At 41.5% G+C, this 15,547-nt stretch overlaps 2 protein-coding genes across 5 annotated transcripts in view; one reads left to right on the top strand and one right to left on the bottom strand.

Annotated features, from left to right (window-relative positions):
• Nucleotides 1–249: 249 nt before the first annotated feature.
• Cwc15 (CWC15 spliceosome associated protein homolog) lies at nt 250–11,939 on the bottom strand. Of its 2 annotated transcripts, XM_031343834.1 has the most exons (8): nt 11,737–11,939; nt 11,282–11,372; nt 10,372–10,510; nt 9,508–9,620; nt 8,683–8,771; nt 7,410–7,517; nt 2,979–3,097; nt 250–588 (listed from the first exon to the last, which is right to left on the bottom strand). In XM_031343834.1, the coding sequence occupies exons 3-8, from the start codon at nt 10,500–10,502 to the stop codon at nt 459–461; spliced, it is 690 nt and encodes a 229-aa protein (XP_031199694.1). In that variant the 5' UTR covers nt 10,503–10,510; nt 11,282–11,372; nt 11,737–11,939; the 3' UTR covers nt 250–458. The 2 variants fall into 2 exon arrangements, with proteins under 2 accessions (XP_031199694.1, XP_031199693.1); XM_031343833.1 differs by lacking the exon at nt 11,282–11,372 and having other exon boundaries at nt 11,737–11,937.
• Kdm4d (lysine demethylase 4D) overlaps nt 11,939–15,547 on the top strand; it is a 36,133-nt gene continuing 32,524 nt past the window's right edge. For 2 of the 3 annotated variants that reach the window (XR_004111426.1, XM_031343832.1), the window contains exon 1: nt 11,939–12,385. The gene's annotated coding sequence lies outside the window, so the exon portion shown is untranslated. The remainder of the gene's footprint in view (nt 12,386–15,547) is intronic. The other variant, XR_004111428.1, reaches the window with a different exon arrangement.

Genomic DNA, 15,547 nt, shown 5'->3' with positions numbered 1-15,547 from the left:
TTCACACTTATCTGTCAGCAAAAAGCCAACAGACTGGAGCGAGCAGAGGTCCTAAATTCAATTCCTAACAGCCACATGAAGGCCCACAACCATCTGTATAGCTATAGTGTACTCATATACATAAAATAAATAAAATCTTAGAAAAAAACAGAGCACATAAAGGTAATTTTCATTTTGAAAAGAAATTATTCAACTTTTTATAAGCTATATAAATTGAAGAAAAAAGTTGGGGACAGTGGTTTATTTAGGTTAAAAATATTTATTACAAGCAGATTCCCCTTTTCCCATATTAAAAAGAAACTAAGGTCTGGTTAGATCCATTTCTAAATCCATTATCCAATAAAGTACCACACCAAGGCAAAGAGATGGGAGAAAGTTAAAACTGGGAAAGAACAAAAACCAAAAAAGTCAAATTGATCCTTAACAATTTAGTTTTTAATTAAGCACATAAAACTGTACTACTTAATATATTTCTCCATGAACTTTTTGTGAAATTCAGATCGCAGTGTATCGTTTACAAATCGTTTGTCTTTCTTCTGATCATCTATACCTTTTGCACAGTTCTTAAAAACAACATCATCGTCCCACCTAAAGAGGAAAAACAGAAAACAAATCTGTTACAGTTCTATTAGGAGACAAGAACACAACAGACTGCAAATCATCACAGATGCTCAACATGCTGTCACCTGACAGCAAAAGTAACAGCACGCCTACTGTACAAGGCTGTCACAGCAGCAGGGCATCCCTACTCAGAGCACACACCACTTCTCAGTAGGAGCAAGTCTGAGTTACAAAGAAGACATGTATAGATTGTGCTTAGGTAAAAGTGTGGTATTTTTAGATTTAAAATCCAGAGGCAGGGCTACCTGTCCTGATCCAGACATCATCAGACAGTAAGTGATGTTTACTGTGCTTTATATGGTTTTATACATACTTGTTATCAGTTATATCTACCATGGCACAGCTCATAATGCAAGGAGGAACTACAAGAATGTAACAATTAAGATTTATAGACTGGTCCATGCCTGCCGAAGTGTTCAGCGTAGAGCTCATTTACATTTCGGAAAACATTAAACACATCCATAGGCAGGTGTTATGGGTAGTATGTAACACCAGAGCTATGACCTCCTATACAAACATAAGCCCTTACATACAACAAAGACCCTCACAAACATGCATTAGACACAGCCCACGTAACATGCTTGAATGTCCTGGTGCACGCTCATCAGGAGAAACTGCACAAGGGAAATGAGCAAAGTCATGTACACTTGTGGAAACTATGTCAGTAAATTGCCTTGATAAGGTACACATACTAAAAGCTGAACAGCTCAGTGTGACAGGGATATGTGCTCCTGAGTCTACAAATGTTTTGTTTCATATTCAACATGTAATTGACAGCTTCTCTTACCTTACTCCCTTGCTGCCAACACCCAAACTGCCCTGCCTGCCCCTCTGCACTGCTAAGACAGAGTCCTTACTGTCTGCACAAACATCACTATCTGTAGACACCACTCCTCTCCTCTCCCAAACTTTGTGAATCTCTTGGCTGTCCTCTTCTCTGGCTGCTAAAGTCTTGGCATAAGATTTTAAGTTCAAATACTATTTATTTATGCATTTACTATGCACTTATCCTGGGCACTTCTCTAGGTACTGACACAGTCTTCTGACTTCTCTCTGCCCATGGCAACTCCCAGATGCATTAATTTCCAGTTTAGACAAACTGCAGACACACATGGGCGAGATTTAGAGATGTACAGAGCACTCCAAACCTGCTTCCTCTTTCACATTCAGCATAAGCCACACCCATCCTCATTCCTGCCTTGCAACCACTTGGGTCAAATGAGTAGAGACTGGGCTCTGATAAACCGCTAGTTGTCAGCAAACATCTCCTTGACTGTACTATCATCTTCAAGAACGTGGGTTAAATTTTTAGTTGTAGAGGGTACTTTTACTGTGATTGAGTAAAGAAGCCAATGAGTTTAGGAATCAGCAGCTGTTATTGTGACTTTGGTTTTGGGATGAGAAAAGAGGCCAGGTGAAGATGGAGCTTTGTTCATGAAGGGTAGCGAGTGAGTGAGCAGGAGAGTGGTGGGGCAGTGCTGCTTTCCTGCTGTGTGTGCTCCTCACACCCTCACACACACTACCCCTGCTCCTGTGAGGCATCCTCATCCGACATCAGTGTGCTTCTTCAGCTCTTTACTGTCCTCCTCCTCCACACACAAGAGTTCCCTCTCGGGCCCTGACTCTAAGCTTAGCTTTGGTTAGTTAGCACCTTCTCTCACCATCACCGTGCCTACAGTACACAGCTAGTCTGACTTTTGCCCAACATAAGTCCCTACAGGATCACTTCCTTGAACACTGAGTCTCAACTTTAGTTTCACTGTTTGGTGGCCTCTTACAAGGAACAGGAGTTTAAGGAAGCCTCTGTCTTTCCATCTTGTGATCTAAACGTTTATCTATGAAGACTTACAACTGTACGATCTGTGTGTATCTTATAATATCAAACATGAATATGGCCATACCAAGTCCCATAAATCCTTCTACAGTTGAATTGTAAGGGGTGGTCTTGGGGACCCCAACACTCACAACTCATGTAAAGTTTTGTAGCTACGGTCACGCTGGCTCTCTTATTTAGACAATCACTAAGCAGAGACTTGGTTATTATGAGTATAGATTAAGATGAAGACACCCACTTATTCTAAAATCTGATTGGGAAGGCAATCAATAAAAGGTGAGATCCTAGAAGCTTTTTTTTTTGGTTTTTCGAGACAGGGTTTCTCTGTGTAGCCCTGGCTGTCCTGGAACTCACTCTGTAGACCAGGCTAGCCTCGAACTCAGAAATCCACCTGCCTCTGCCTCCCAAGTGCTGGGACTAAAGGCATGCGCCACCACCGCCCGGCCAATCCTAGAAGCTTTATATAACACAAGTAACACTAATCATGGTCCACATACACACACCAACCCATTATTTTTAGTACCTTCTTTTAACCTTGAAGTTGGCCTGAGGCTGGGATGGGCCAGTGAGGTTTAGGAGAGGGTTTCCACTTAGAATGTTTTCCATGCGAATTCTCTCTTCCTCTGCTTTTTGTTCTTGTTCCTGTCAATGACAGAGGAAGACACAAAGTTACTCTCTCCAGGTCAACTGTTTTATATTAGCCCACAAATGAACTCAAATGGTACAGGGAGAAAAGATAGTTTTCTTTCTCTCTTTTTTTAACGACAGGGTCTAAAGCAACCCAAGCTGGCATGGGACTTGCTAGGTAGCAGAGGATGACCTTGACCTTCTGAGTGCAGGGTAGGTGTGCACAAGCAAGTCCCGATTTGCAGTGATAGGGATGGGGTCCAGGGCCTGGTACATACTAGAAAAACACTTTACTACTGACTCACTCCTCTTTTTGATTCTTAGTAAATACCAAAAAATTCTTATATATAAAACTTAAATACCTTGCCATTTTTATCTCATTCTTGCCAATAGTCCCTGGCCTCTCTAAACTGTGAGAAGCTGAGATGCTAGCAAGGCTTTATCTCACTTTTTGAGGGGCTACAGACAACATAATTCAATTTTGAGTTACAAACCATGTAAGTTTCCATCTCTAGGATGGATTATTAACTAAGGAATAATTCCTAAGACAAGACAAACTATCATATAAAAGAAGGTTACATTCTAGTAATATGTACTTCTATTAATTTACATAAAATATCTTTTATTCTTATGCTTTATTGCTAGTGATGTATTATACTTTTCCTATATACTTTCTTTATAGTTACAATACTGCCTGTATTTTTAAAAAGTATGTCTATATATATTTAGCGTGCACGCATGCAGATGGGTACCATAGTACAACAGAGGTCAAGGGACAGCTTGCAGAAATTCGTTCTCTCATCGTGTAGGTTCCCTGCTAGGCCATCTTGCCCATTTTCCATTTGTTTAACAGACATAAATTTTCAATACTAGTTTAGTTTGGCCTTCAGCTTGTGATTTTCTGCCTTAGCCACCAAGTGTTAGGATTAGAGGTGTGCGCCACGATGCCTAGATCACTTTCTTTACTATTATTTTAACATCAATTTCTTCAAACTCAAATCACCCCATTTCATTTTAAGAATTAGAAACCCCAAATTTCTAGAATTCTTACCTGTAAATTTTATAGTCATCTGTTAACATAACTTAAATATTAATCCCACTTTGTTGTGCTTTGGGGATGACAGAAATAGATGACATAATAGATCAAGAAGAAAGTCTCTCTAGAAGTCACTTTAAAATGAACCTTATTTTCTATATAGTTTCCTGATACTTCATTTTAATATGCAAATGTGAACAATGGATTTCACTTTTACCAGGACAAGTAACTAGTAGGTAAAAAGTATGTCACTTGTGAGGAAAACCTTTTAGGTTACTGCAGAGATCTTAAAGTCAAGAACTTTGTATTACAATTAGCATCAGACAGCTTTCTGAAAAAAACAATGGGGGTGGGGGGTCGGGGTGGGGAAGGGAGCAGCATGCAGCCATGTTTGTGCTCATTAGTAAGCCACACAACCTGAATTCAACCCTGAGTTCAGTTCCCAAACCATCGAAGGAGAACTAACTCTTGAAAGTTGTCCTCTGATCTCCATGTATGCATCTATCTCCGAATCCAGCAAAATAAATAAAATGTAAGGAAAAACCCAGACATTTTCCAAAGATAGCATAAAAACCGGAGCAGACAGGCTCACACTAACACAGCACTGGGAAGAAAAGGCAGCCTTTCCCCACTCAGTTACCAGGCTTGCAGGCTCATGGTCAGGAGAGCCTGTGGGCCAAATCCACTCCTGGCTCTACACTTGAGAAGTAGATTTTTGGGAATATGGTACCCTATTTATATAGGCACTGTGTCCACTTCTGCCCTGGAATAGCAGTAGAACAGATGTAATACAGCTGGGTGACCAGCCATACAATAATGGTTACTGTCTGGTCCTTACAGGAAATGTGCTAATCTATAGCACAGTCTAATTAGCTTCAAAATGCTACTGGAAGACACCTTCATAAAGCAGTCAAGGAACGAAGACAGGGACAAAAGTAGGAAGCCCCACTACTCAACTCCAAGGAAGACCAACATATTCTCTATAGAAACTAGATGAAACACCAGGAACTCTAAGACCTTAAAAAATGTCTATCTGGCTGAGCAGTAGTGGTGCATGCCTTTGATCCCGGCACTTGGGAGGCAGAGGCAAGTGGATTTCTGAGTTCAAGGCCAGCTTGGTCTACAGAGTGAGTTCCAGGACAGCGAGGGCTACACAGAGAAACCCTATCTTGAAAAACAAAACAAAAAAAAAGAACAAGTAAAAAAATGTGTATCTGTCTATCCCCTAAGTGTCAACCAGAAATCTGCAGACAGTTTAGGTAACTAACAGCTGCCCTCTAGTGGCATGCCAATGACTGTTCTTGAAAAATTAAAAAACAAAACAAAACAAAAAAACCCAAACTATTAAAGGAATTATGCACTTTATACCAAAGTTTATGAGAACTGTTTTGTTTTGTTTTGTTTTTTGTTTGTTTGTTTTGTTTTGAGACAGGGTTTCTCTGTGTAGCCTTGGCTGTCCTGGAACTCACTCTGTAGACCAGGCTGGCCTTGAACTCAGAAATCTACGTGCCTCTGCCTCCCAAGTGCTGGGATTGAAGGCATGCGCCACTACTGCCTGGCTTGAGAACTGTTATTTAATGAGATTATATTTTCTTCCAATCTGAGTTGAGTCTCTCCAAAGGCCATCTACTCTTTTCTGAATTCTTCCTTGACCCTTCTAATTAATATGAACCTTACCTCTCTAGATGCTTAGTGCTGGCCCATGAGAATAGCTTTCCCTGAAGTTTTTTATTCTTGGCTCAAATAACACCAAATAACACCAAAGCCCACAACAAAAGCTGTGCTGGGACTGGTGAGATAGCTCAGCAGTTAAAAGTACTGACTGCTCTTTCAGAGGTCCTGAGTTCAATTCCCAGCAATCACATGGTGGCTCACAACCATCTGTAATGGGATCTGATGCCCTCTCCTGGTCTGAAGATAGCTACAGTGTACTCATATACACACAATAAATAATTAAAAAACAAAAACAAAAGCTGTGCTGCTCTGCTTTAATACGGAGCAGAGGCCTCTAATTTGATGCTCTATGTGTTCAAGGTAAACTCATCACCACTCTCTCTCAATAGGCTTCTACTTTGCATATCTCAGCCCACAGACCCAATGTTCCCAGACAATGGAGGTCATTTCTGTTGCTACAATCAATCAAATCATTTACTTACCTTCCTGACAGCTTTACCAACATCTGTTTACCTCTCGTTTCCAATTTTTTTAAACCTTTATTTTATGTGGTATTTTGAATGCAGGGAGGTATATGCATCACACATGCTTGGTGGCTGAAGAGGCCAGAAAGGAGTGTTAGATTCCCAAGAAATGGAGTTACAGATGGCTACGATCCACCATGTAGGTGTTGGGAATTGATCCTGGGTCCTCTGCAAAAGCAGCCAGTGCTCTTAATGACTAGCTGTACCATGTAGGTTATAGTTCACTTTATTGCATGAGGATTACTGAAACTGTCCAAACATTTTCCAACCTCTCTACTTTTGCCAAAAGAAATCAATCCTGCACATATGTAGGAGTTCCACAAACCCTTTAGAGCAAAGCCCGTACTGCCCCAGCATTGCTCTACAAACCTAATACTCTATGCCCTCTACTTTCTTGAGGCAGTCTCACTCTGTAGCTCAGGCTGGCCTCAAACTGCAAAACCTGCCTGAGCTTTCAACACTGGGATCTAGCTCATTCTCTTGATTCTTTGAGTTCAATGTTATTTCTGCCCTTGTGTAGGTGAAAAGACTGTAGATATGCAAGAAGTTGGGTGACTTGCCCTGGACGATACAGAACTCATTCATTTTTTTTGAGACACAAGTGTCTCAAAGTAGGCAGGAGACAGGAAGAGAATCTCTATAAACCATGTAGACCAGCAGTTCTCCACCATGGGCCATGATTCCTTTGGGGGTCAAATAACCCTTTCACAGGAGTTACCTATGACTGGAAAACATAGATATGTATATTTGATTTATAACTAGTGAAATTATAGTTATGAAGTAGCAACCAAGTAATTTTAAGGTTGGGGGAATCACCATAAAATGAAGAACTGTATTAAAAGGTTGCAAGCATTAGGAAGCCTGAGAACCATTGCTATAGATTATCTTTAATTCTGACATTTAATTAGAAAATCAAACATGTATTCATTTGCTTTTAAAGAAGCTGAGCATGATAGTTCTATGTGAACTATCTGAAAGAAATTTCCTACATAATTAGGGGACTGAGAATTCCATTTCAAGAAGACAGACCTCCAGGCATTACAACATTTAGACATGGTAGAATGTGATGATGCAGTGTGAATGCCAACACTACCTTCCTGGCCTGCTCTTCAGCCCTTTCCTTCTTGATCTTTTCTAGCTCTGCGAGAAGAGCTGCAGTATCATCGTCATCACTCTCCTCTTCAAAATCCTCATCTTCCTCCTGGGATAGGTCAAGGTGACCCGGGATGTTAGAAAGAAAATATACATTATTTACCTTTCTCACAGAAACTGTACTCACCAAATCTTTGAAACAAAATTTTCCTAAAGGGAAAAGTACCCAAATATAATTAAAACCAATAACCAATAAAAATATAATAAATAAAACCAAACAAAAAATTATGAATTCTTACTAAAATGTCAACCTGATAAAGAACTTTTCATATTTACATGGTCAAAAAGGATTTGTGCATGGCGATGTTCTAAAACAAGTAACAATTCACAATAAAATACAGTACTATTCAGTGTCTTACCCTGAAAGAGTTAAAGTAGTTTCATGTAGCTCAAAATGACTAAGTTAGCAAGTGCAAATATGCAAAAAGGGGTGCTAAGCTTCCAACAGAAATATCTGGAATAACTGAATTTCACTTACTGTAAGCTTTTCTCACTTTAATAACTCTCTCAGTCAGCTCTAACTGTTGACATATATATGCAGTTAGATACTATCAAGGAAAGTCACTCATGCCTGCTCAGTTGAAGTCGGAAGTCAGGTGTAGTAGACTACTCCGGAGGTTGAGGTATGAGGCAGGAAGGCTGGGATTAGTAGGCCAGTCTGAGCTACATACAACTAAAAAGGCAGTAGTGTCCCAGTGAACGTTTATGCTCTATCTGCTTAGACGACTTGCCTCTCTAGTCACTAACGGGCCTATGAGCACTGTGTGTCTAAAAGGGCATCATATTTAAGGAAAATAAAGGGCAGCACTGAGAACAGTGCTCAATGGTGCTGGTCATGGGGCACTCATCCTAACAGTGTCCTGTGTGGTTAAAGCAAGGCAGCTGAACCTCCTGTACCACTGACGATAACTGTCAGGGGTGTGTGGGCACATCCTTTTACACAGACTGCTTCTACACAGCCCTCCATATTAAACCTGCCTAAAAGTCATTGACACAGAAGAATACTTTGTTTTAAAAACAACTATAAACTTTAAAGTTGAGGTCAGTGATGTATTTCAATAACATAAAGCAAAAATGTACTAAAAAATTTTTTTCAGGAAAATATGATATGGTGGGCTCAATGGCAGAGGCCCAGTTCCGGCACCAAGTGGGCTTAAAACAAGCAAATAAACAAACAAACAAACCTAGCTCAAACCCAAAACTAAAACACATACATCTGTGAGAGGATCGTCAGCATCAAGGTTGGCAGCTGGGATCTGGTCTAAGCGGGGCTTCTTTGACACTGAAGAGGAAGTTGTATGTTCTGAAGAAAACAAACATTTAGCATATTGAAATAAGAACTACATTTTATTTATTTATTTATTTATTTAATGTATATGAGTATACCACCAATGCTCTCCTCAGACACACCAGAAGAAGGCACCAGACCCCATTACAGATGGTTGTGAGTCACCATGTGGCTGCTGGCAATTGAACTCAGGACCTCTGGAAGAGCAGTCTCTTAACCACTGAGCCATCTCTCCAGCCCACGTACTAGATTTTAAAAACCATTTTAGAAACATTTGGGGAAAGAATCCACACAAAGCATAGCGACAGCTGGGATCCACCCTGTGACTGGCAAGTAAGTCTTTGATAAATATTTGTTCCTTAACATGAGATGAATTAATAAGTATGCAGATCACAGAATCTCAGGAGACCTAGTCAATGCTCACATGTAGTACAAACACAAAAAGGGTAACTGATGCTTCTCTCAAAACTCTCAATTACACAGGGAGTCCCAGACAAAAGGCCTCGGTTCCAGCTGCTGTAAAGTCAAAGTCTACAGACAGGAACTGAAGCAATGGATTTTAAACACTCCAGGTCACCATTTCTTCTAGTATCAATGCATGACAAGATGGGATTGGAATGAACCTCATTATCATCTCTAATCGTTTATCAAAGAGATATAACTCACAAAAATGTTACTTATTTCCAATTACCAGGATACAAACAGTTTTCACACATAATTCTGAGACAAACACGAGGGACAGTATGGGTACCTCGGGTTGGACGGTCCCTATTTTTTTCCCTTGCAGCAGCTCTCTCTCTCTCTTCCAACTCTCTCCTGAAGTCACGGTTGCGAACCTCTTCAGGGGCATCCTGTGTGGTTTGTCTTAAGTAGGAAAAACAAGACAAAAGAAAACAAAACAGGTCATGAATGTTACCCTCACTTGTTAAGGAAAAGAACCTATATAGCTTCAGCAATTTAAGACAATCCAGAATGTAACTATCTCTCAAGAACAAAATGGAAGAAGACAAGAGAGCATCCTGCTCTGAGGGTTAATACACTCATAATGTCCCAGTATTACTACAAGAACAAACTGAAGCATACAATTTCCTACAACAGAATGTTTCTGGCTTTTTTAAAAAAAGATTTATTTATGTTTATGACTATACCACTGCTCTCTTCAGACACACCAAAAGAGGGCATCAGACCCCATTACAGATGGTTGTGAGCCACCATGTGGTTGCTGGGAATTGAACTCAGGACCTCTGGAAGAGCAGTGTTCTTAACTGCTGAGCCATCTCTCCAGCCCATGTCTTTGGCTTTTTAAAACAGTCCACCAACTCAAGGGCTGTTACAGCAACACTTGCATATTCACTGCAGCTCCGTCTTCTCTGAGGTGACCGTCATGACTAGTGAGTGCTTCATCTACACACAGCAATTCCTGGTTCACAGGAACTTATGCTGGAAGACTGTCTAGCAACATTTTACAATTATAGTGCATAATTTTATTGTAAACTTTTTTGAAATCCTTTTCTTGAAAGATCAGTAACTTAAATACTATAGTTTAGACATGATCCTAAGTCACAGATAGGCTTGGTCCCATTCTGTGAACAAGACAAATGAAAGGACTTCTTACCTGTACTTTATCTTTGTATGAGAGGGAAGGTCTCTGCTTGAATACTGCTTGGAGAGCTGGCTCAAATCCCCTTCTCCTTTTCCTCTTCCACCTCTTGCAGGTTCAAAAGTTGGCCTGGCTGCTGTTGTCATCTTTTATTCTTCGACAGAAGTGAGTTTAAGTTATACTTTCATTTTACAGATCACTCATAAATATCTATTCTTAAATCATTCTCAAAACTCTCCCCAAAATTGCTTAAGTAGTTTGCTTCAACACAAGTTCCTAAAAAGCAGAATTATGAAACGCAGGGTGTTTCTAGCTATGCACTGCCAGGCAGCTCTTATTTAGTATAAATTACTATGAAGATCTGAGTTTGTGCTTCTGTTCTACCTGGGTAGTCCTGAGCATGTCTCCTGGCTTGTTTCTGTCATTTGTGGAATGCTGACATTTCTATAGTATTATGAGATTTCTGACACGTGATGTCAGATCTTGCACAATAGTGTAGTGTAGCTTTTAAAATGAATGACTTAAAAAAATTCTTGTTATCCCACTAGCACTAGCTTCTCTGAGATTTTATTTTACCTATTTTTTTATGATAGGGTCTCACAATGTAGCTCTGGCTGATCTAGAACTCACAATGTAGATTAAACTGGCATAGAACCCTCCTGAGATCTACCCAATTCTACCTCTGCACTGCTGGAATTGTCTGGCCAAGATTTGCACTTCTATCAGAAACCTCACACTACAGCAAACAGCCCAATAAAAACCAAATTTCTTTTAAAGTCAATGGCAAACTTATTGAGTGTCTTAGAATTTGTTTAAAATCCAATGACATTTACACGGGCAACATTACCCCAGAATCTTGTTGATTCAATTTTCCTCTAAAGCAGTTAGAGCAACATTTATAAGGTTTTGGTAAGCTGTAACTTACGCGATGCTCAGAAAATCGGAACTTCACCCAACCAAGTATCAAGACCCCATCTTGAACTGGGTATGAAGGGGGCACTCCTGTGATTCCAGAGCTTGGGAGGTGAAAGCAAAAGAATCGGGAGTTCGAAGCTAGCCGAGGCTACAAGAGAACCTTTTGCCACTTTTTAGCTGTCAAATAATAATTCCTGCCTAACTACAGGGCTATTAAATCTCCGTTAGCTTAAGCAGCATGCTCAGACAGACCGTGTGGGAAGGGGGAGTTTCTCCCCCATCCCACCCTCCTTTGCTTTTTTCAGTGTCAGCGGCGCCACGCCAGTGACCGTCCCGGGCTCGGCTTCAGCTCCCGATCGCCATTCCTGTACCGCGGTCCAGACGACCGTCACGGCTCGCGGCGGCAACCCGGCTCCCCGGTGCCACCCGCACAAGGACCACAAACCACCCTGCCCGGCTGCTCACTCTGGCGGGGGTCCGACGCAGCACCTTCGGAAGCTCACTCACGAACCATTGCGACCCTTAACTCCCAGAAATCTCTGCGCCGGGGGCGCTAGGCCCAAGACCGGAAACAAAATGCAGAGCTTCCAGTCTTTACACCTGGGGCTCAGTTAAGACCCGGAAGCAAAATCTTCACTCTTCCAACGGCTGTGTAGAAGACCCGAACTCCACACCCGGAAGCAAATACGGAGTTGTTTTTTTTTTTTTTAAACCTTCTCTCAGAGGCTGACGCAGTGACCAATCAGCAGCGATACGGGAAAAAGATAGAATGACGTCGCCTAGGGGCGGAGCCAAGGCAGCTTAGGGGGCGGGCGTTTGAAACCGGTGCTTCATAGTCGACCCCAAATATCATCTTGTGCCTTTGAGAACCAATTATTTAATCTCTCTTGCGTCTTTTCCTTTCCCGACCCCCTCCCAGACTCTTTCGCTGCGGTTCTGCGAGGACGGAAGGCTCCGGGAGCCGGTCCGCGTCTCGCAAGCGTGAGATGTGAGGAGAGCTTGCCAACTGACCGACCCAACGGTAGACCCCCGCAGCCTAGGGACTAGAGTTGTCATTTAAGTGGATATGAAGAAGGCGCAAATAAGTACGGGGGCAGCCACGAGCTTTCCAAAGGTACCATTCCTGCGAAACCACTAGCCTTGAAGGCAGGGGTTATAGTCGCATTGCTTGTTAAGATATATAAGTATATAGATATATAGCTATATGCATTAAGCGTTGTAGCATGAGGGGAGATGCTGTGAGCGTTTATGATAGTGAGAATTTTATGGAACAGTGGGCCTAACTGGCAGGATGAGCACGAGATGGGGTTAAGATGGCTTCGACAACGTTGTCTTGTGCCCCATCATTGAGATCTTGGGGACCGCCGATGCTCGATAAAGATGTTCTCCAGTTTATCTCAAGTGGAATGATCTCTTAAAATTGAACATTTCAGTTCTTTTCTTCCTTCCTTTGGAACTTTTAAATGAAGAAAGAGAATTAGAAAAGAACCCCCCTCCCTTCCAAATGTGCCTCTCCCGAAAGTAGAAGATGAAAAGCTTCATTTTTTTTTCCCCCTCATGGAAGCACTCAGCCTCACACAAAGGACACTGCTATCATATTAGTGGCTCAAAATCAAAGCTGGAGACCCTCTTCCTTTACTCGTCACATCCTGTTCACTTGCCACTCTTGTCCAGTATTGTGAAAATTACCCTGAAGTTCCTTTCCCTGTCACCACACCCCTTGGGGACACTGTCATTTCCTCTTGATTTGTAATTGCCTTCAAAGGGACTTTCCTAGTTTTGCACAGAAAAGAGTGGTCTTTTCAGATTACCAGATCATGTTTTTGACATTTTGGATAAAACAACCACTTGTTTTAACTTACACAGTCTGCCTCCTGCCTGCCTGCCTGACTTTAGTTAGTCATGGGCACACCACACTCATGGTAACACTCAACTGGACATTTCTGTTTCTTCCCACAAGGCAGGATTGATTCCATGTTTCTTTTGAGTTTTGAGCTAAGGTCTTGCAGTACAGCCCAGGCTGGCTTTGAACTTAAGTTCAGGCATGCATTCATCTGTTTTTTAAAGACTCGGGACTGTGTTCTTCACCCCTGCCCTCAAGACACCTGTAAGCCCGTTCTTTAGGCCGTAGCTTAGTGCTGCTTCCTCTGTGAGGTTCCCCACTTCCTCCCTTGCAAAAATGTCTTTATGGCACCATTTCCATAATGCTGAACCCTAGTTGGGTTTACTCTTTGTTTCTACTACCTCATGCACCTTTTTCTTTTTGGTTAGAGGCAAAGTATTGAGACCAAGTATCTACTTTCTGTGAGGCTCTGTTGGCTCTAACCCCAGTTCTGCCCTCCCTAGCTATGTATAGTTGGGCAAATTATTTTTCTTCCCCTGTCTTCTATCCCTTGTGCAAAAAGTAGGGGTGATTTTTATTGTTACCATGTTAATTACATCACTATTTGTAAAGTGCTTAGAACTATCTCAGCAAGTGATTTGCTGAATTGGTATCAGCTGTTACTAACACTATTATTGTCTGACTAACATTAGAACCTAAATTCCAGTAAAGCAGGAGTCCTGCCTCTATTCATAGTGGCCTCTACATATAGAGCAGTACACGGTACATGATGGGCTGAGTAAGTACTAGTTAAGTGTGACTAGTTAGTATGACGTTATAAATACAGTAATGAAATTTCAGTGACAAGATGGTGACAGAAAAGGCTTAGTTTTTATATTCCAGCTAGCTTTTATCAACCCCTCAATAAGCCACCACAGTCCATTCGACTTTTGAATTATTAATTAATAAGCACTTGATGATTCCATTACAGTTTAGCATTAAAAAGTAAAAGCATTTGATTAAAAGAGTCTAGAAGTGTTAATAAGAAAGGTAAAACAAACAAAAAAACTAACTTTTAAGTACCTGTAAATAGTAAGAAAATGATACCATAAAGCTTTCAACTTAAACAGTGAAAGCACTTAAGACAAAGAAATGAAGTTGGGAAGATGTCTGTATTAGTTAGGGCTCTCCAGAGGAACAGAGCTGACAGAGTGAACAGACAGTAAAGGGGATTTATTAGATTGGCTTACATAGTACAGTACAGATGTTGACTCTGGAGAGATTATAAACTCAGAAGCCATGCAATCTATAAGTCTACATGTCTCTTCAGTTTAAAAGAGCCCTATTCTGGTGCCTGGAAGATTCATTCCTTGAGAGCCACTGGTCTTCATTCCACATTGGAAGGCTGAAGAATCTAGATTCTGATATCAACAAAAAAATGGTAGCAGCAGGGTGGATTAACTGGACAGCAAGCTGAGAACAGAGGGGATGAACTGGACAGTGCCATGGAAGGCAAGCAGGCCAAGCCCACACTTTCCTCTTAGGCTGCCACCAGAAGCTGCTATTCATATTTAGGGTGGGTCATCCTACTTAAAATACTGTGATCAAGAAAATTCCTTACAGGTAGTCCTGTCAGCTTATCTCTTACTTGGTTCCAGGTCCAGTCAATTTGACAGAACTAGCCATCTCCTTTCCTTCTACAGGTCAGGCCTTTCCCCTCTCTACCTTTCTGTAGAAGGTCTTGTGTGTGCTGCTAGTGCGTGTGCATGTGGACGCTAGAGGCCATGTTGTGTGTGCAGTTGTGTGTGTTGCTGGTACATGTGCATGTGGAGGCTAGAGACCATGTTGTGTGTGCTGCTGGTGCCTGTGCATGTGGAGGCTAGAGGTCATATGGGGATTTCCTCAGTTGTTCTTCACAATAGTGTTGGAAACAGTTTCTCACTCAACCTCAGACACTGGGTGAGGCTAGACTGACTACCCAGAAGCCTCCTGCCTGTCTTTCCATCCCTGGGTATGACAGATGCTCTCTGCCACACCTAGCTTTTGTTAGGATCAAAACTTGAGTCCTCATGCTTGTACAGCAAGCACTTCACCAACAGAGCCATCTCCCCAGTCCCATAATAGATGGTCTTTGAATTTTGGAAAATAGAATCCTCTCTACAAGGATTTCTTGCTTGGCTTATCTGTCAGGTTGCTTTGACCTTAACTACCCATGTGTCACTAGAGATGATATCTAGTAATGTGGGTCCTATGCCCAAAGCCTAGTGACACATGTTCTGTCTTATACTTGTATAGATCACACCAGCTTTATATGACCTTTATTTTTAACATAGCAAAAGTAGTATGTAGTTTGGTAAGATGTTATATGTAATACTTGCGATTGTGAAATTGACTGTGTGGAGGTGTGAATTCCACCTTCAAAGATTACAGGGAGAGGGAGAGGGAGAGGGAGGA

Source organism: Mastomys coucha, unplaced genomic scaffold, assembly GCF_008632895.1.
Source record: "Mastomys coucha isolate ucsf_1 unplaced genomic scaffold, UCSF_Mcou_1 pScaffold23, whole genome shotgun sequence".
Lineage (NCBI taxonomy): Eukaryota > Metazoa > Chordata > Mammalia > Rodentia > Muridae > Mastomys > Mastomys coucha.
This window is presented reverse-complemented; position numbering and strand designations above follow the sequence as displayed.